At 37.2% G+C, this 22,131-nt stretch overlaps 2 protein-coding genes and 1 long non-coding RNA gene across 3 annotated transcripts; 2 read left to right on the top strand and 1 right to left on the bottom strand.

Annotated features, from left to right (window-relative positions):
* Positions 1-38: 38 nt before the first annotated feature.
* LOC126815025 (zinc finger protein 239) lies at positions 39-4,338 on the top strand. The gene is made up of 2 exons (XM_050540584.2): positions 39-373; positions 2,471-4,338. The coding sequence occupies exons 1-2, from the start codon at positions 371-373 to the stop codon at positions 3,455-3,457; spliced, it is 990 nt and encodes a 329-aa protein (XP_050396541.1). The 5' UTR covers positions 39-370; the 3' UTR covers positions 3,458-4,338.
* Positions 4,339-5,976: 1,638 nt separating this feature from the next.
* Positions 5,977-10,817, bottom strand: LOC126817120 (uncharacterized). The gene is made up of 5 exons (XR_007678815.2): positions 10,585-10,817; positions 9,544-9,641; positions 8,445-8,574; positions 7,953-8,133; positions 5,977-7,436 (listed from the first exon to the last, which is right to left on the bottom strand). It is a non-coding gene; the product is annotated as an uncharacterized LOC126817120 (long non-coding RNA).
* Positions 10,818-11,564: 747 nt separating this feature from the next.
* LOC126816045 (heme-binding protein 2) lies at positions 11,565-22,116 on the top strand. The gene is made up of 5 exons (XM_050542210.1): positions 11,565-11,757; positions 14,344-14,575; positions 17,710-17,842; positions 18,325-18,502; positions 19,499-22,116. Exons 1-5 carry the CDS (start codon positions 11,666-11,668, stop codon positions 19,674-19,676), a joined length of 813 nt encoding a protein of 270 aa, XP_050398167.1. The 5' UTR covers positions 11,565-11,665; the 3' UTR covers positions 19,677-22,116.
* The last annotated feature ends 15 nt before the right edge of the window (positions 22,117-22,131 follow it).

The following is a 22,131-nucleotide window of genomic DNA, read 5'->3' as shown; positions in this document are numbered from 1 at the left end:
GATCCGCGTCTAAAATCTATATATATTACATATTATGAAGCAGCGCCACCGGAAATTGATGACCCAGAAGAATAATCTTAGAAAAATAAAATAATAGATCAATTTATTTTTTCGCGGCTGTCACTGCAAGAATATTTATAGTCTTGAAATTATGCTTATTGTTTTAATTTAAACACTATTCAGATAATTGTGACATGTTTTTTTACATTTGCCATAATTTGAATCAGTGCGTACGTGGTTACTTCAAAACGTACCGGCACTATTTCAGATATTGATAATTATCGAAATTCATTCAATCATTGGGTGTAGATTGCCACTTTTATACATTAATAGTTGCACACTACACAAAGACTGAATATTAGAGACAGCTATGGTGAGACTGAGAATTTAGTTTATTGAAGAGATTTTTATTATTAAATTCTCAAAGACGTTAAACACATAAAAATCCATTATTAGCAACAATTCCTATCAATTGATTAAATAGGAAATGAAATGAAATGAAATGGGGTTTAAAGTCCTACTGTTCTGCTCCTATACTGGGCTAATGAAGACAGGCATACGCCATACAGTGTGCTATGAGGGAAATTTTGCCCGGGCAGCGGCACTATCGCCTACTCTTATATCGAATCCCAACTGCCAAGGGATCTTTTACGTGCATTCCAATGTATACACGGGACCTCTGTTTTTCATCTCATCCGAAGGACTAGACAGCTGTCCTTGTCAGGCCCTCCGTTCTGCACCACTGACAGTAGGATACTGTACGTAGTCACCGTAGGGATAAATATAAAAGAGTATTTCAGTTCAACAATTGGCAAATCAAGATGTTTTGGAATACATGTACAGTGGACTCTGTCTAATTCGATATCATACGGGATCGTCATAATAATAATATGTCCGATTACGCAGAGTGTCTGAATACTCAATTTTCTCAAAACCGGAATAATGTGGCTTCGAATCACCAGAACGCTATTCCCTTTAAAAATAATAATCCTTTCTGTACATTCAAAATTTTATTACATTAAAATTTCTAACAATAACAGCATACATGTATTTACAGATTTACAATTTATTTTATATGCATATAGATGTAATCACGTAAAGTTGTTTGTTTTTGGTTTTCGGATGCATACCGTAACGCCGAGTCCTGCACACAATCTTCTAGCACTCAAATCTTGTCTACGATCGTATCGTCCTTAATCTGTGCGAATGTTTTTATTTGATTTAGCATGCGTAGACATTTTGAAAACCTCAAGTCTGTCGTCAATTTATCTTCTTCTTCGTCTCTGTCTGCAGTTAATTGCACACTGTCTTTGCAGTCACGTGTTCATTAATAATCTGTCGTTCTATGTCCAGGTCGTCGTCACACTCTGTTGGGATTTCATTGTCAAAATTTATAAAATCGCCTTCAGTCGCGTTTGTATCAGGCACCAAGGACTCCATGAGTCGAGCAAGTGGTATATTGTCGTCTTCATCGTCAGGAGATTCACGTACGTCACTAAATCGCTGCATTCGTCAATTCTCATTATCAAATGAGACATCATATGATGCCTGTAACGTGCCTTAAATTTTAAGTCTATAAGCATAATCTGAACTGTAGCCGCAGTGAATGTGATAGATAACACTGGTAATACGGGACTCAGTGGAAAGGTGGAAGTACATGTAGTCCAGGTTATCCTGTATTATACACGTACATGTACAAGGCAAAATCACCACATTACTTTAAACGGCATGTATAATTGAACTGGTTGGCAAGCCATCACAACAGGTGGCCATTTACCTAGGTGTACGAGTCTGATCAGCTCTGGGAAGGGGGTGGGATGGCCGAATGGTTAGCATGTGCGTGCTGTATCATAGAGTCTGTCGTGGATTTTCTCTGGGTCCTTCCCACTGCTAAAGACCCCTACGCGCAAGCGAATTATAGAAATAAAATTAAACCATGTGTTAGTCCCGAAATGACCTAGTTTGTGTTGAGTGGACGTTAAACCCCATTTCACTCTCTCTTTCTCTAGCTCTGGGAAGCAGAAATAAAATACCCTGTGAGCCAATATAGCCTTATTTGGACATTTAATGTGAAGATGGCTTTGGAACCGAAATCCCACTCTGTGTCCACCTGAATTACATCCCTTGGGGGAGAGTGGGTTACGAATGATATGTTAGAAAATATTTTCTGTTTAGATTCCTTTGTCGAAAATGAGCGCCACTGTCATTGGGGGTATGTGTGAGAATGGGGAGTCCTCCACCGTAAAATTTATAAAAGTTGTCCAATATAGCCTTATTGACATCTCCACTGCTATCAACCAGACTGTTGCCATTGCCTTCACATCACAGGACACCCAGAGAAACTGATGAAACAAATAATGATGCACAAACAAAATGTTGGGCATAAACTTTTATATACAGGAATAAAATGATCTTATAACTTTTATATATTACAGGAAACTAATGATGTTATAACTTTTATATATTACAGGAAACTGATGATATTAAAACATTCCATCAATGTACTGTATGTGATGAAATTTTTGAAGAGTATCATACACTAAGAAATCACAGACAAACCCATGTTAAAGTTGAGAAAACTGATGATATTGAAACAGTTAATATAGAAGATACTACATCAGTTGAAAGCACAATTTGCGATAACAAAGAGGTCAACACAGAAAATTTTAAATGTGATGTTTGTGGTAAATCATTTAAAAATAATAAAAATTTGAAAGCCCATATTACTATTCACGGCGATAAACCATTTATATGTGATGTTTGTGGTAAATCATTTATCAACAATAGCAACCTAAAATCACATATGACTATTCATACAGGTGAAAAGCGTTTTATATGTGATGTTTGCAATAAAGCTTTCAGCAAACCACATCACCTAAAGAAACATGTCCGACTTCACACAGGGGAGAAGCCGTTTAAATGCAGTGTTTGCGATCGGTCGTTTGTTGATAAAAATGGGATGAGTAAACACATGCGAGTCCATACTGGCGAAAAAGCTTACAGATGTGATGTTTGTGGGAAGGCCTACAGTGAAAGCAGTGTTTTGAAAAGACATGTGATCGTTCATTCCGGACAAAAACCCTATAAATGCGATGTTTGCACGAAATCGTTTTATGATAAAAGTCATTTAAGGAGACATGTGAAAAGTCATACGGGGGAGAAACCCTACGAATGCGGGGTTTGTAATAAAGCGTTTATTCAGAGTAGCGAACTTAAGGAACACATCAGAACCCACACGGGTGAAAAACCCTATAAATGTGATGTTTGTGGTAAATCGTGTACTACCGGTGGTCACTTAAGGACGCACATGAGATCCCATACGGGATATAAACCCTATACATGTCCCGTCTGTGGAAAAACGTGCACCCAGAAAGGGAATTTAACAAAACACATGAAAATTCACGCTGAAGGAAAACCCTCTAAATGTACAGACCTGTCAGCTGAGGAGAGATCTTGAGGCCAAACTGGCTAGGGATCACAGTGGGTAAGACGCTGGCTTGCTAGACGGGAGGTCAGGTGTTTGTTCCCTGCATTGGCCGAGAAAGTTCATCCAGATTTTCCGGCGTGGTTCCCCCTTGTTAGCGATGCAGGAAGGAGGGCCTGACCGGGACAGCTCTCTAGTGGTTCAGATGGGACGGAAAATTGAGGTCCCATGTACACAGTTAGAATTCGATATAAGAGTAGCCGTAGGGTTGCTGTCCCTCATAGCACACTGTATGGCAAATGCCCGTCTTCATTAGCCCATTTCGGAACAAAACAGTAGTCCGTTGAACCCCATTTCATTTCATTTCATTTCATTTCCAAATTGGCTAAAATCATTTGATGGAATCTTTACTTTATTTAAGTGTTATTTATAGAAAAATATACTTCATTTCCAGTTTTTCTGTTTATGAAATTGTGCAGTTGCCATAAAAAGCTCCTGACTACGGCCTACTCTTATATCGAATTCTAACTGTCAAGCGATCTTTTACGTGCACGCCAATGTGTACACGGGACCTCGGTTTTTCGTCCCATCCAAATGACTAGACAGCTGTCATTGTCAGGCCCTCCAACCTGCATCACTGACAAGGGGGAACCACGCTGGAAAATCTGGATGAACTTTCTCGGCCAATGCAGGGTTCGAACACCCGACCTCCAGACTAGCGAGCCAGCGTCTTACCCACTCATCTACTGTAATGTTTAATGTACATGTAGTTATATTGTTATTAATTTAAGAAAACAAAGTAAATATTGACAATATACTAGCTTAATGAAGATAAAACACATTTATTAAATAAAATATTCAATAGTTTTTATATTAGTTGGCAACAAAATTAAAGTTTGTTTACAGAAAGAAAATTTATCTGGTTTACTTTGTTCTGTGGGGACTTCAGGTATGCACTATAGCCCTGGTCGCGATAAGCATGCAGTTTTCGGTACAGTACCAGGCCATGACAAATTTTAAGAAATTACGTTAATCTACAATAAACGGTCTCGGAACTGTGCCAGACACGCCAAATGTGGAACTCTTTACAGAAAATTTAATTTCTGTCCCTATGCAAATTATGGCGGTTGATTTATTTTAGCATCAATTTTTACAGAACTTACGACAGAACTGTCATTGTTTGTGGGAAAAAGGTCAAGGTTCATTTGGCGCATGTGCAGTAATCCGTACTGAGAACTGTTCTCAGATGGGATAGTGTTTACACTACAGAAATTTAACCGTGCCGTGCCGAGACCACCTCACTTCAGTGGGCCAAATTGGCAAGGATAGTGTTTACACTACAGAAATTTAACTGTGCTGTGCCTGGCACCGCGCCGAGACCCCCTCACTTCAGTGGGCCAAATTAGCACGCGTATGTTCGACCTGTTTACACTACAACAAAATTAAATGTGCCCTGTTTGGTACCTTGTCTGGCACGCTTGAAATTCGTAATGTAAACAGGTTTATCTTCTATTAAAGATGGGTTCCCAGAAAAGTATTTATCGGGTGGTTATTTCCAATAAAAGTAGGGTAATTTTGGTATGTATGGAAAGTAGAGATATCCAATCTTACTACAAAAATACTGGATTCCCCGAAAAACACTCATAGAGCGTATACAGGACAAAAATGTAACGGTTTCCCTAATTAACAGCCCGACGATTAGGAATTTCTGCACGCGTGATTTCAAAGGTCACACGCGAACATTGAGCGCTTAATGTACAAGTTGATAAACTTCATGAAGAGTTAGACGTACAACACTTTCTGAGATAAAAATGACGGAAAAAGACGCGGGTAGTGGATAATCCGAGAATATAATTAGGATTCGATATTTGTAATAAATAGTAAGCGATTAAAGACAACATCGTCTTATGTATGCAATGAATTCTCCTCTGACTTCCAAGAGAGGTAAGTCACGTGACGTAAACGTGACCTGGTTTGATCAAATTTTATAGCAGGACATTCCTTCGCAATTACAATGTTTGAGAAAGATTTGAAGCAAAATTATGACAAATTAATTAGTTTGAATATGTTTTTAGTCCAAATATACCATTAAATCACCCAGTTTGTACGCGGGAACCCATCTTTAATGTCCTGCCTGCATCAGTTTTGATCCAGCCTTTTAAGGGAGTGTTAAATTGCCCCCTACCCTGTCCTAGTATAATGTTGATGTTATTTATATGTTGGGTAGTAGAATGATTAACACATGAGCACTGGATCAGAAGGTATGTCATTGAGTCAACTAGTGTGGTTTTGATTCCCCGCTTGTGTGTGACCAGGAGTAGGGTCGTCTGTCCAACCTTGTGGGTTTCTCCTGGTCCTCCAGTTTCCTTGGATTGCTAAAGACCCCCATGTACAAGCAGATTACTGGAATAAAATGGTACCATATGTTAGTCACAGAATGAACTAGTTTAAGTCATGTGGGTTAAGCCTCGTATTTTTTCTGTCTCTCCAGCATGCACCACTGACTAAATAAACCTGGCAATAAAATCCTGAGGAATAATATATAGAAATAATAAAAATAGAATATTTTATTATAAACAGAACAATATAATAAAATTAACAAAATAAAAATATGATACATGAATAGAATAAATACTATAATAAATTATACATGAATAGAAAACAAATTCAAATAGTAAAAGACACTTTCAGCCAAAAGAAACAAATATGTCAGTCAGACACAAATAGGAGTCTTTAGTAGTGGGAGGAAACCGGAGGACCCGGAGAAAACCCACGAGGTTGGACAGGCCACCCTACTCCTTGTCACATACAACCGGGGAATCGATACCACACCAGTTGACTCAATGACAGGCCTTATGATACAGCGCGCGCGTGGTAACCACACGGCCATCCTATCCCCCAGTCATTTTCAGACAAACACATTGTAATTTCCATTCCTAATCCTAAGATTACTCTTTGCCCAGATAGTCGTATTTACTCCTACTTTTCCTCCACTTTTATTTGATTCCCCGCTCGTATGTGACAAGAAGTAGAGTCGCCTGTCCAACAATGTGGGTTTTCTTCGGGTTTTTCCACTGTTAAAGGCCCCTACCTGCAAGCAAATTATTGAAATAAAAATGAATCATGCGTTAGTCTCGAAATGATCTACGAGTGAAGTAATGTTCCTTAGTGATGTTCCTTTTGTGTGATATCATCGACCTTATAAGTTCATGGTGATCTGTTGTAATTTTCATCAAAGCTGCAACTACATGTATTTCATATATATTTCAATTTCGTTAAAAAAACTAGTCTTTATCGTCCAGAAAAATATTCTATGAATATTAGTCTGGATGTGTTGTCAACATTTGAGAATAATAGGTCATTGGCTAGATTATCCAGTCTTTTACATGATCATAAACAGTGTCTAAGGGAGGTAACTAGTCCTAAAACAAGATGTTGATGCCTATGAAATTAATTTAAGAATGCCATTTCAAAAAATCTATTTGATTCCATGCCAGTTCAATATCAGACAGTCTTTAATTTGTTTTTATTGTAAAATTTCTCTCTTCATGGGCCATATCTATGTTTTTTAAATTAATCCTAATTCGTTGTCACGATTCATATTTGTTTATATTAATGCAAGAATTATGGGATTTATTGCAACTCTTCACTTGTCCAAGGATACTGGATAATCAACCGCATTAAAAACCAAACTTCCAGTTAGGCATGGGCAATGGACTTTTCGTCAAATATTAACAATGGTCCAGCCAGACCCTCTGTACGTTAAAGACTAGGAGGTTCTGGGTGACCGAGACTACTAAAAAAAAATACATATTAGTTTTCATTTATTGTTTTGTTTTCTTCGACAAGTTTTAAATACCAAACCTCATTTCTTTTATTAAACATTTTAAAGGGACTATCATAACTGGCCGTAAACCAAATATTTGGGTTTATGTTTTTACCACTCAGTGCTTGACCTAATTCTTGGGCATTTGAAACAAAGTTATCATCACTAGGAGACCCATCAAATTGTCTGAAATAGAAACAAATACAGAAAGTAAAATAAAGTTGGTGCCAAATTTTAGAATTTGTCACCGATTCCATGACCTGTGCTATGGTTTTTAATGATGTAATAAAGTGTAATTCAACATGGACTCCCAGGGTGGTCAATATATTATTTAGGTATGGGTAAGTATCAAACTGTTTAAAGATGCATTATGGAAGATCAGATAAGGAGCTGGCAGTTCTCACTATAATAGTCAAAATTAAGATAGTGTAAAGGGAATATGCTGAAAATTGCAGTCAAATTGCTCCACTCTGAACAGAGATATTAGAGACTGATTTTCTGGCCTAGCCTCGACCATCATTACTAAAGACGGTACGATAAAAAACATAGTCTCGATTATCCAGCTTCTGTGAAAGGGGATAAACTCAGTTTGCGAATATGGTACACTTACGACAGATCATGGTTTTTAGAGTAGATGTTTTTAGCTGAAAGAATATCTTCTGTAAAAAGGTGGGGGGGGGATTCAAAAAGGGAATAACTTACTTTGTGTAAATAGTTTGAGGTGGCCAGGTTTCTAAATAAACATCGGGACTAGTCGGTACTGGAGGATTATCTGCATTCTCTGGTGGGATGAAGAACGAAACTGTAAAAGTACTTTCACAGTTGGGTCCGGCTCCTGGATGTATTTTAGTTGCTACTGGTGCTGTCATGTCGACTTTCTGACCTAAAAGACAATGGAATGGGGTTTTAACCCTTGTTAACAAAATATTTTTGTCAATTTGAGACATACGGGTAAGATGCTGGCTCGCTAGACTGGCGGACGCGGGTTCGCTGCCGGTGTTGTCAGAGAAAGTTTCTCTGAATTTTCTGACGTGGTTTCTCCTTTTCAGTGGTGCAGAACGGTTTCCCTCCCACTGCTAAAGACCCCTACACGCAAGCGAATTATTGAAATAAAGTTGAACCATATGTTAGTCCTGAAATGAAGTAGTTTGTGTTGAGCAGACCATTTCTCTCTCTCTCTTCTCTCTGACTTACTTGGTTCATTATCACCTTGAAGATACTTAAACAGTCTCCTAAAACCTGTGCTTCTGGATTCTTTATGAAACATGCCCTCTACTTTAGTACTGACCCATCTCGTCTCAGGATAACGTCTTTCTTCATATGTCTGTCAAGCAATAATAAAATTATAAAAGAAATCATTTCATAAGCCCGGTTTAAGCGTGCCGTTTTCGGCATGGTACCAGGCTGCGATATGCGATAAATTTCAAGAAATTGACCTGTTTACATTACTCTAAAATAACATGTCTCAGATAAAGCACACGGCCGTGACACCTTTCTCATGAAAAGTGTTGTGTTACGAACATTTTCTGTAGCTGAGTGGGTTGGGAGGAGATGACCCACCCCCCCACCCGCCCTGAACCCTCCTCTGAATCCACGCCTACGAATATTACCAATACCCCTATCCTTCGAAACAATAGCTGGGTTGGATGGCCGAATGATTAGCGCGTGCACCCTGTATCATAAGGCCTGTCATTGAATCAACTGGCGTGGCTTCGAATCCCCAGTTGTACGTGACAAGGAGTAGGGTTGCCTTCTAACCTCGTGATTTTTCTCTGGGTCCTCCGGTTTGCTCCCATTGCTAAAGACCCCTACGCGCAAGCAAATTATTGAAATAAAATTAAACCATATGTTAGTCCCGAAATAACCTAGTCTGTGTCGAGTGGACATTAAACTCTATTTCTTTCTCTCTCTTGAAACAATAGTGCAAGTTGAGATTTGGGTACAAAAGATAAAATTGTGTGCCCAGTTAGTCTTTCATTCGTGAGAACCTGGAGGTCCGGTGTTCGATTCCTGTATTGGACCGAGAAAGTTCATCCAGATTTTCCGGTGTGGTTTGTCAGTGGTACAAAACAGAAGGCCTGGCAAGGGACAACATGTAGTTGTTTGGATGGTACAAAAAACCAAGGTCCCACATTGGTGTGCACGTAAAAGATCCTTTGGCAGTTGGAATTCGATATAAGAATTGGCCGGAGTGCAGCTGTCTGGGCAAAATTCCCCTCATAGCACACTAAATGGCGTATGCTTGCCTTCATTAGCCCGGTCATGCATGAGACTTAATACCATATATACTTACTTTAGTTTTCTCAACTACGGTGTAGATAGGCATACCAAAACTTTTGCTTGTAATTGCCGTTTTTATTGTATTCAGTAATGCTGTCATCTTAATTGTGTCTGTCAAAAAATAATTAAACATACATTGCCTTGGGATGGAGTGCCTTGGGTTTGAGGGGCCTGGGATGGAGGGCCTTGGGATTGAGGGACCTGGGATGTAGGGCCTTGTGATTGAGGGGTCTGGAATTGAGGGCCTTGGGATTGAGAGGCCTAGGATAGAGGGCTTTGTGATTGAGGGGCCTGGGATGGAGTGCCTTGGGATTGAGAGGCCTAGGATGGAGGGCTTTGGGATTGAGGGGCCTGGGATGGAGGGCATTGGGATAGAAAAGCATCTTGTTGATTATTAAAGCCCTTAGTGTTGGAAATCAAAATAAAAGTAGGACACAACACTGTTGTCAGGGCAAAATTTTTCTCATAATACACTGCATTATGTACCAAAAATTCAGACGTATATGTAAATGAAATAAAGTGGCATTTACTTTTTGTACCAACTAATGAATGAAGAGTAACTGAATATCTGGTATCTTCAAAATTTACTGCTTGGTTGATTCTGAAATTAATTACACCAAGACTACAGGGGCGGATCCAGAGGTGGGGGTTTGGGGGGTCGACCCCCCCCCCACCCCCCCCGTTCAGCTACATAAATGTTTTTGTAAATCAACAAAGGTTTCTCGGCCGTGTGCTTTATCCTTTATCGTAAGATTTGGGACAGGATGGGCACTCAAAGCACGAGATAATGATATAGACATTATGTGATATCACAATTAATGCTTTGCATCCATGAAATTGAATTGACATTGTATTTATTCCTAATAAAAATTGACGTCAAGCGAGGTGTTAAATTTCTCTGTTTAAAAAGCTCAATGTGTATGTATATACGCCAAAATGACGATAGAGACCATGCGGGAGGGGGGGGGGGATACATTGTCTTAGGAACATGACCCCCCCCCCCCTGCAAAAATCCTGGATCCGCCCCTGGACTAAATCAGCAATTTGTACTCACCCTCGGACTCAGTCAGTCAGTGTCATTTATTTTATAGGCTACCGTACCGTAATTAATATTATCTAGTAATCTACTCTTTCATAACTTATTTTCTTGATTATCTTTTTAAACAATATTGATATAAACTCACAGAATGAAAGACGTAACAAATATTAAAACTTATAAAAGAAGTTATTCAATTTATATACGAGCTAAATGTTTGCACAGTATTTGGTAAACAAATCAAAAGTAGAGATGTATTCTTATGTTTGCAAAAATAAAGCCATTCGTGGAGAATAAAAAAAAAAAAAGAAGAAGCGCCGATGAAATAATAGATATCAAAACAAGTTCTGACTTTCAATTTCAAAATAAATAAAAAAAAATATTGAAAAGAATGACTCGGCGTAAATAAATACACCTTGAATTAAAATTGGGGTCATTGACATTGAAGTAGGTCAATTATCAGGACTGTTATGAAACAGACGCTTGATTATCCAGACACAACCTGCATTTACATATCAGCCGCGTCACTGGATAACTAATACCAAACAGAGTTTCCGCCAAATTAGCATAAAAACAAATTGAAAGTAAAAGCCTCATCGCTATCTGTTTAGCCACATTATTAATTTATTAGGACACTTGAACAGTAGTAAAGGATCTGTTATGATCAATTCTGACATCGCAAAATTTGGAATACATAATTAAAATGCATCTACACTGAAGATTAGGTGTCAAATTTATGTTGTTATGAAACACTTCAAAGGACGAGGTACGGCCACGTGAGAAAGCCCGGATAATAGAATAGTCGAATCAAGAAGTAGGGGTGTCGGGGTATCAATATCCCTCAAAAACTGATGATGCTTCAACTATTTATGTTCGAAAATTAAGGATGGACAAATATCTAGATTAAAAATTGATTATAAATGAAATTAGGGAGATTTATTAAATATATCACAAAAATAAATTTATTTAATGACTAGCTGAAACACCTATATAGTAATAGACTGGTCTAAATAAAACATAAGAGCTCTCTCTCACTATTATTACTACAAAAACGACAGTGTTTTGCTTTTATGTCAACAGATTCACTCTACTTTACAAAATGATGTTTAAGGCGATCAGTTGGGTTTTCTTGCTACAGTTAGTCCATGGTAACATAGTTCCTGGACTTGATTTAAAGTCATCTTATCAGAGGTAAATACAAGATTTATTCAAATTCCTGTAGTGTAATTATTAAACCAAATTACCAATGTCTGGGCTCCTTGTACTGAAGGCTATTCATAAAATACTCAGGCCTACACTATGTAGCTACATGTAAGTGTCTAACTCAATATCATCCACATTCTTCGACATTAAAAACACCAATTATTTTTCAATTTAAAATAGCTAAGTCTCTATAACTCAATATCATCCAAAATCTTCTAAATTGATGATTGAAAACACAAATTATTTGTCAATTTAAATCAACATTGATGTTGTGATCTTACCTGGAAAAGATGGGCTTCTGATATCCAATATTTAAGACAAAATAAACATTTTACCATTGGTACACGAATCATGTACCATAATGCGTTTCAGGCCCATTCTAACAAGGGACTCGAAGAACGAGGCTAGACATTCAACAAGTCATGTCAAACGGTGACGGCATATTCATATCGGGGAGAGTATGGGCAATAAATACTATGTAGACTAGAATAACCAGACGCTAGAAATTTTCATTCTATTGGGACTTCAGACATATTTCGCCGAACGTAACTGATTTGAAATTAGAGTAAAAATGGAAACGATTGAATGTAAATCAGTTTATATATATTCCTATTACATTATTATATGCGTTACGGCCCATTTGTGTCAATTTCTAGGTCCCAAATATTAGCGATTTAGCTCCTTTAAATCAACATTGATGTGATCTTACCGGGAAATGATGGGCTTCTGATATCCAATATTTAAGACAATAAACATTTTACCATTAGTAGGCCTACACGAATTGTGACTCAAAGAACAGGCTTGACATAAAGACCAATTTAGCTCTTGAATTATGAATCTTTACAGACTATTTCTAATCTGATTAAATTACAGATCTATATTTCGTTTCGTTTTTTTATACTTTTGATGGCTTCTACTACATGAAGATCTGACAAGTTATATCCATAGGTCACGTCAGGGGTCAAAAGACTGACTTATGACCTATGATGTCAGACAATCGATTAACCAATCAGCATTGATGTTACTAGTGGATTACCCACAGTTCCGTGCAAAACACGCCTAAAGCTCGCCGTAACAGACCGTTTCATTGGCTTATCCCTGACACCATTCAGAACATGAGTTAAATAAGAACTCTTCCAGATCCAAGTGTAGTAAAAACAAGTAAAACAAAATTTTGAACTATAAAAACGAAACGAAATAGGATCTGTTTAATCAGATTGGACTATTTCAGACTGAACTGTTGTAATAGTGTACTATATTGTTTATGTGTTCGTACGTATCGATTTTAAAATAATCTTACTGAACAAAAGCAATCAATTTTTAAAGCATAAATTAAACATGTTGGAATAGAGCATCTAAATAAAAAAAGCACAAAATATGAAAACAAAAACAACTCAACGTTAACAAATAAACAAAGATGTAATCCTAAATCAAATGTATATTTATGTATTCCACCCTTTAAAGTTACAATTTCATATTTTCTAAGAAAGTCAAAAGATAATTATTTCTATGTCTTTTGCTCAATAGGTTGTCAACTCACTATTATAAGATCATAGGTGTCATTCTCACACTTAAAACTCATTTACACCGGAAATAATAACACAATTACCTCCCTTGTTTTCTACTTCCAACATGGAGTAGTTATCTTCAAACAGTTGGAATTTGAAGATGAAAATGATATTTTTGCCAATTTCTCAACTGGCAATAGCGAATTATAGTACGACTGTTTATAGATACCATCTATTTTAAGGCTTTATTTTAATAAATTTTAAAAATATAACTTAAAAATATGAAATTGCAACTTTAAGAAATCCATAATTATCATCTAAATTGTACATAATATGTTTTATACAATTATACTGTATATTTGTGTTTATATTAAGATTGCCAGTTGCAAATCTGTTAAAGATCCATTTTAAGGAAGCGATTTTATATACATGTAAGCTGATAAAGTTTGTTATCGTATCCTGTATTTAAAGGAGCTAAATTGCTAATATTTTGGGCCTAGAAATTGGCACAAATGGGTCGGAACATATATAGTAATGTAATATGAATTTATATAAACTGTTTTACATTCAATGGTTTCCGTTTTACTGTGAATTGTCATCAGTATTGTGTTCGGCGAAATACGCCAGAAGTCTCACCCGAAAGACAGTTTCTAGCGTCTGGTTATTCATCCAGTCAACACCGATAGTATATATTGTGCATGCTCTCCAAAAAAGAATATGCATTACCATTTGACATGACTTGTGGAATATGTCTAGCCTCATTCTTTGAGCACCTTGTTGCAAATGGCGCTGAAACGCATTATTGTACACGATTCGTGTACCAATGGTAAAATGTTTATTTTGTCTTAAATATTGGATATCAGAAGTCCTTCTTTTCCAGGTAAGACCACAACACCAGTGTTGATTTAAATTTTAAAAAAATTTGTGTTTTAAATGTCGAAGATTTTGGATGATATAGAGTTACGGACTTATCAACTTTTATATATAAATTCTGTAAATTTAAATGAATAAAAATATTGTTTGAATAAAAAAAAAAAAATGTTCATGTGTTGATTTTTAATTTTAGCCTTCGTCGTATGGTTGATGTTAAACCCATACAAAAATTAGTGGAGAATTTCAAGATTAAACCCATACAAAAACTAGTGGAGAATTTTGAACAGACTGATGGCATCCAGCAGCAAGCTTCCTCTGTACTTAAGAATTTTGAACAGACTGATGGCAGCCAGCAAGCTACCACTGTACCTAAGTTCTGTCATAAATTAGACTGCCCAGCCTTCACTGTTGTTAAAAATGTTAAGGTGAGTAGTGGGGAGAGAGAGAAACATAATTTAATGCCCACTTGATACTGGGGGGTTGGATGGCTGAATGGTTAGCACGTGCGTGCTGTATCATAAAGTCTGTCATTGAGTCAACTGGCGTAGTTTCGAATCCCCAGTTGTACGTGACAAGGAGTAGGGTTGCCTGTCCAACTTCGTGGGTTTTCTCCAGGTCCTCCGGTTTCCTCCCACTGCTGGGCAATTCCACGGTAACGGACGTACATTTTGAACTCGCCGTATTTTTATTACTTCCAATATTTTCTAACCATGAATAATTAACTGTTTGAGTTTTATATAGCATTAAAGACATATGATTTAAGTATCAATTGACATATAATTTAATTTGTTCATGAACACTGGAAATAAATATTGGCTGCTCAAAGTATAGGTAACGGACGTACAGAAATGAACACCATGATTTGCCTGCATGAACATAGTTTCAAAACTCTGTGAATTGTCTTGTAGAATTTAAAAGTTTTAATCCTTTTAAGAAAGGGCACTAATACTACATGTGTACTGCATAATCACTTCTCACATTTGGATTCTTGTAACCCAGTAAATTCTCAATTATTGTGGTAACGGACGTACATATTTTCTGGTAACTGACGTACGAGTGCAAATTGCTAACCCATTACATGAGATATGTAAACTTTCAAATAATCGAACTTATAGATAATAATAATAGTTAACTCATTTGAATTAATGGAGCAGTTACTTTCCTAAAAACATTACTACTTGTATGAAATATTGTGACCCTAAAATTTGGGTAACGGACGTACATTTTTACCCTAAAATTTGGGTAACGGACGTACATACATGTATGAAACCTAAAGTAATTCAGAGAATTTTGGCAAATGATTTCTTTTTACAGTCATAGTAACAAGAATATGTGATGTTGGCTTTTAATATGAGTTTTTGAACAGTTCCATAAATAAATATGAATGAGAGAGATAAAATGGAAATATTTGGTAACATGAAATACTGTGAAAAGTAACGGACGTACATCTATGAAAACCCAAGATATTCTGAGAATTTTTGCAAATCTTTTCTTTTTATGGTCATTATAGTAAGAATGGGTTATTCTAGCTTTAGATATGAAGTTTTAAAGAATTCCATATAAAAATATGAATGAGAGAGCAAAAAATGTAAATATTTGGTAACGAACGTACATTCTCATAGTGATATTTTTCAATGTTGGTTACCTTCACAAAAATATATTATTTTTATATTTTAATGTTTAAATATTATGTTTATATGCATTGTCATATAACTAATGCCAAATCATTCATTATGATCAAACAAACACAAAGTAAGAAAATACAATAGAATTATAAATTCGACATTTACAACGTAAACCTTGACACAAGACCAAATAAAAAAAAAATCGGAAGAGTTTCAACCCAAATTGAGATTTTTCTTCAAAATTTGGATTATTTCCCAATCATAAAACACTATTTTTGTCCACTTATCAACTAATTAAATTTTTCACCTAATTGTATACTTTAGCGTGGAATTGCCCTGCTAAAGACCCCTACGTGCCAGCGAATTATTGAAATAAAATTGAACCATATGTTAGTCTCGAAATGACCTAGTTTGTGTCGAGTGGAGGTTAAACCCCATCTCTCTCTCTCCACTCGATACAAACTAGGTCAGTTCAGGACTAACATATACTGTTCAATTTTTCTTGCAAGTAGGGGTCTTAAACAATGGGAGGACCTAGAGAAAACCTACAAGGTTGGACAGGCGACCCCACTCCTTGTCACGTACAACCAGGTAATTGAAACCACGCCAGTTGATGTATGCGGAAAGGTGCATAGAGGTCTTAAGCTGTGGGAGGTAACCGGAGGACCTTGGGAAAACCCACGAGGTTGGACAGGCGACCATAGGCGTACGAGCTGGGGGTTGGGGGCGCCCCCCCATTTTGGGCACCAAATGCTGGAAAAATTTGGGCACACAATTGTATTTTGTAAAAGTTGTATAAAATAAGGATATTGTGTTCTTGAATGTGTCCAATTTAACAGCGAATTTATTATTATTATGTAACATACTAAGAACCAAACTACATTTTTGGGGCACCAACCACCACCGCCCCCCCAGTCAAAAATTTCCCCGTAAGCCTATGCAGGCGACCCTACTCCTTGTCACATCCTTGTTGAAACCACACCACTTGGAGAGAAAGAGAGAAATGGGGTTTAACGTCCACTCAACACAAACTAGGTCTTTTTGGGACTAACATATTGTTTAATTTTATTTCAATAATTCGCTTGCGTGTACAGGTTTTTAGCAATGGGAGGAAATTGGTTTACCCAGAGAAAATCCACGAGGTTGGACAGGCGACCCTACTCCTTGTCACGTACAACCGGGGATACGAAACCACGCCAGTTGACTCAATGACAGGCCTTATGATACAGCGCGCACATTCTAACCATCAGTCAAATTGATCCACTCCGAAATTGATCATCATTACTAAAGTCGGTACCATAAAAAAAAAACATAGTCTCGATTATCCATTTGAATTAAATCATCCCTCACATAATGTATTAAAATCCAGTAAACATCACAGGCTAGTGATGGCATCGAGAGTTAATGATGGTCTGGATAAATTAATTAATGTCTAATTAATAGTTTAGATAACATTTCAGACCTAAAGAAATACCTGCAATAGACATATTTAGCTCTTGCATAATGTATGTTTAAGTGATATATTTTCTCTGATGAAAGTTTTTTGATTTTGGGGATCATGTGGCCAAGACCCTAACCTGGAGGTCGGGTGTTCTATCCCTGCATTGGCCGAGAAAGTTCATCCAGATTTTCCGGCGTGGTTTCCCCTTGTCAGTGATGCAGACCGGAAGACCTGACAAGGACAGCTGTCTAGACATTTGAATGGTACGAAAAACCGAGGTCCCGTGTACAAATTGGCGTGCACGTAAAAGATCTCTTGGCAGTTGGAATTCGATATAAGAGTAGGCCTTAGCGCCACTGCCCAGGCAAAATTTCCCTCACAGCACACTGTATGGCGTATGCCCGTCTTCATTAGCCCAGTTTTGAAACAAAACAGTAGGACATTAAACCCCATTTCATTTCATTGCATTTCATTTTTTTGATTTTTTCGACAGGGTAAATATGAAAAGAGAAGTTATCCTACCACTCACTGGGTGTCAACCCAGCTTACTGGCATTGATTTCACAATGGCACAAAGAACCATGTTTATGAAATTATTCCATTACATTTCTGGTAATAATTCAAAAGGTGAGTTTAAAGATACATTCTCACAACAGTATTTATAGGGTAGTTATTTCAAATAAAACTATGGTAAATTTTTGTATAAATGGAAAGTAGATACATCCAGTATTACTAGAAAAATACTAGATTCCCTGAAAAACACCTATGTGGCAAGCACTGGTCAAAAATCTCAGGGTATCACTAACCGGTAACCCAATGGCTTATTGTCTGCCAGCTTGACTTAAGGAGCGGTTGTTATTTCTTGATTGAATGGTTAGGCAATTTTGGGCACATTGAGGGGTTTAAACATACAAAAGACTCTGCAATTAAACGATGGAGAAAAAAAAGTAGTTGACAGAAAATAATCCAAGAATGTACTTAAACTTCAATATATACATGTATGGCAAATGGTCAGTAAGTTACCACAGATAAGTAGCCCCCTGTACCCACCTTCTTATGCCAGGGCCTGGAAGAACTGGTATTTAACATTGTTATTATTTATTAACCAGGTGAAAAGATAGCAATGACAGTACCTGTTATAATGAGATTAATACCAGGTGCTGGCCCAGCATGTGAGAGTAACTTCACCATGTCATTCTACATCTCCAATAAAGTCACCGATCCACCTGCTCCAAATGATCCTATGGTCACGGTCACTAAATCCAAGCCATTCGATGCCTATGTTAAGTAAGTTTTATTATCCCAGAGAGAGGGATTAACATCCACTTGATACAAACTAGGTCATGGGTTTTCTCCGTGCCCTCCGGTTTCCTCCCACTGCTAAAGACCCCGACGCACAAGCGAATTATTGAATTAAAATTGAATCGTACGTTGCATGTAGTCCCAAAATGATCTAGTTTGTGTCGAGTGGAATTTAAACCCCATTTCTCTCTCTCTATACTAATACAATTTTACGAATCAGGGGGAATAGAAACCATACCAATTTACTCAAAGACAGAGAGAGAGAGAAATGGGGGTTCAAGTCCACTCGACACAGACTAGGTCATTTCAGGACTAACATATTGTTTAATTTTATTTCAATAATTCACTTGTGCGTAGGGGTCTTTAGCAGTGGGAGGAAACCAGAGGACCCGGAGAAAACCCACGAGGTTGGACAGGCAACCCTACTCCTTGTCACCTACAACCGGGGATTCGAAACCACGCCAGTTGACTTAATGACAGGCTTTATGATACAGCGCGCACGTACAAACCATTCAGCCATCCAACCCCCCACTGTATGACAGACCTCTTGATCTAAAGTGCATACGTAAGACGATTCAGTCTCTACCCCACTCTCATCCCACATGGAAATCTGCCAATATACTGCCTTGACTAAACCAGTCTGAGGGAAATTTTGCCCGGGCAGAGGCACTATCGCCTACTCGTATATAGAATTCCAACTATTAAGGGATCTTCTACCTGCACACCAATGTCTACATGGGACCTCGGTTTTCCGTACCATCCGAATGACTAGACAGCTGTCCTTGTCACACCTTCCATCCTGCATCACTGACATGGGGGAACCACGCCGGAAAATCTGGATGAACTTTCTTGGCCAATGCAGGGATCGGACATCCTACCTCCAGACTAGCGAGCCAGCGTCTTACCCATTTAGCCACCGTGGCTCCCCTTACATAATGTATCTTTAACCATGATATAACTAAATATAATTTATATCAACAGGTCTTTCAGTGGCTATATGTTAACGGCTGCTCAGTGGGTTAAACAAGCCAGACAGCTAGCCACAGACTTGAATGGAGCTGGTGAATCCTACATAGATGACTACTTCTATACAGCTGGGTATGATAATCCATTAACTGTCCTGTTCCGACACAATGAGGTCTGGTACATGGCCGAATAATTCTAAACAATCTTTAATATCTAACTCTCATTTCATTTAAATAACAATTAACTGTGCTGTTTCGACACAATGAGGTCTGGTACATGGCCGAATAATTCTAAACAATCTTTAATATCTAACTCTCATTTCATTTAAATAACAATTAACTGTGCTGTTTCGACACAATGAGGTCTGGTACATGGCTGAATAATTCTAAACATCTGCACTCTGATTAAAACACAGATCTTATTTCATTTCGTTTTTTTTTTTATAGTTCAAAATTTCGTTTAACTTGTCTTTACTATACTAGCGGGCCTGGAAATAACGTTTTTTGATGTGCCTGACAAAATGTCATGCACTAATGAAATAGTACCTGACATTTTCACTTATTGCCGGACATGTTTTAATAATATCAATAAAAAAGACAAATCATTGCCGGACAAAATGACAGGCAACAGAGGTTTAGTGTCTGACAAAGCCTGAATCTGTGCCTGACATTGTCTGTGACAGGTGCCTTATTTCCAGGCTTGGTACTAGGATCTGGAAGAGTTGTTATATAACCCGCTTTCTGGGTGATGTGAGGGATTTAGCAAATGTGAGGGATTTAGCAAATGAAACGGTCTGTTGCAGCGAGTTTTTGGCGTGAGGTGCACAGAACTGTGGGTAACCCATTAGAAATATCAACGCCATAGGGTAAAAAAAAAGCAGCTTGTATGACCTCTGACATGACCTTCCACTATAACCAGTCAGATCTTCATGTAGTAGAGGCCATCGAAAGTATAAAAAGAAACAATACAAAATATAGATCTGTCTTTTAATCAGGTTGGAACATCTACAAATATTTAATTCTTATTTCATTTAAATAACAATGTTTTTGATATTTACAACTCCTAAAAAAAAAAAAAAATCCCCCAAAACTGTTGCTTAGCCTTATTTTGGTTATTTGAACAATTCCTGAAGATTTCATGTTGATAGCTCCACTAGAAATGAGTTATTTTAAAATGCATATTGTCGAGCAGTGCCTCCTCTTAACACAAATAATGTCTAACTCGTTTAAATTGTTTTCATGTGTTCGATATCTACAATTGTAACGCCTCTCCCATTTAAAGTACAATTGATTTTCATGTTTTTGAAGCTCTAATTAGAATTGGATTGTCTTCGTCTTTTTTTGAAGATTGATTCATCTCCAAATTAGTTATCATTTTATTAATTTAACTGACCTGTTTATTAATGAATTGATATCCCATATTAGATATTCATATCACAAATAAAAATGTTTGGAGTGCCCAAGTTTAGATTTTTTGTTGATTCCATAAAGTAGTTAGGTTATTAAACATTAAATACAGTGTAATTCAACTTGGCACCCCAGGGAGTTGATATGATTTTTTTATTTGATGTTATTTTGTCAATTTGATTCTATTAACAACTGAAGAACAATATTTTGAGATTAGATCTGTTTATTAATTAATCCAGTGGTTCTCAACCTATTTTTGCCAACGGTACACCTTGGAACACATGAAAAAATAGCGGCGCACATGGCTAAATATAGATGAACAAATATAAAGCATACAACCGTAGACACAGACACATAGAATGATTCAAACTAAATACAGAAAAACACAGCTATGAATTTAATTTATTGCAGTGTTTCGAATTTCATCAGTCAAATAGCTGGCTTTTTGGGTGAGAAATTTTCTTAGTGTGCTGTTCAAATTCCGCGGCACACGTAGAAAGATCTCATGGCACACCTGTGTGCCGTGGCATACTGGTTGAGAATCACTGAATTAATTTGAGAATACTATTTATTTTATTGACCTTTTTATTAATTTATATTTTTTTTTATATTAGCTGATATCTTATCACTTTAGATCTAATATCTCTTACATTCCATGTGAGATTAAAGATAAGCAAGTTTACCCTGAACCATGGGCATGGATTTAGGGGGGACGTGTCCCTTCCTTAGAATCGGAAGGGGGGGGGGAACAAATAGGTCTCTGTCCTGCCCATGATTTTGATCGCAAGGACAGATTTTCTGGTTTATATCCACATGAATGACCCGTTCTGAAGGCTATTTAACCACTGCCTTGGGTCTCGCCACAGTTACTGATCTTCACGATATCTTCCTCCTTAATTGACCGATCGCAGCTATCAATTTTTCCATATCGTCATCATATTACCCCTAGATACAGCTTTCATCGAAATAACACTGGTACAGTAAACTGTTTGTAATTATTATTTTGGTTTGGTAATATAATGTTCCAGGGTTCGTCAGTCACCCGCCAAAAGTTATGACAAATCCATGCCCTTGCCCTGATCTCTTAAAAGCACACATTGTATCTACTGAATATTGATATTGAATATGTTGTACATTAATAATCCACATCTGTGTATAATGTTTTATATTTAACTTGTAAAATCTCAATATTACTTATTAAATAAAAACTAGTTTTGTACAAAATAACTTTTCTTGTTGCTG

The sequence above is a fragment of the Patella vulgata genome, chromosome 1, assembly GCF_932274485.2.
Source record: "Patella vulgata chromosome 1, xgPatVulg1.2, whole genome shotgun sequence".
In the NCBI taxonomy this organism is placed as follows: Eukaryota; Metazoa; Mollusca; class Gastropoda; family Patellidae; genus Patella; species Patella vulgata.
The sequence above is the reverse complement of the archived record's forward strand: the minus strand, read 5'-3'. Positions and strand labels throughout refer to the sequence as shown.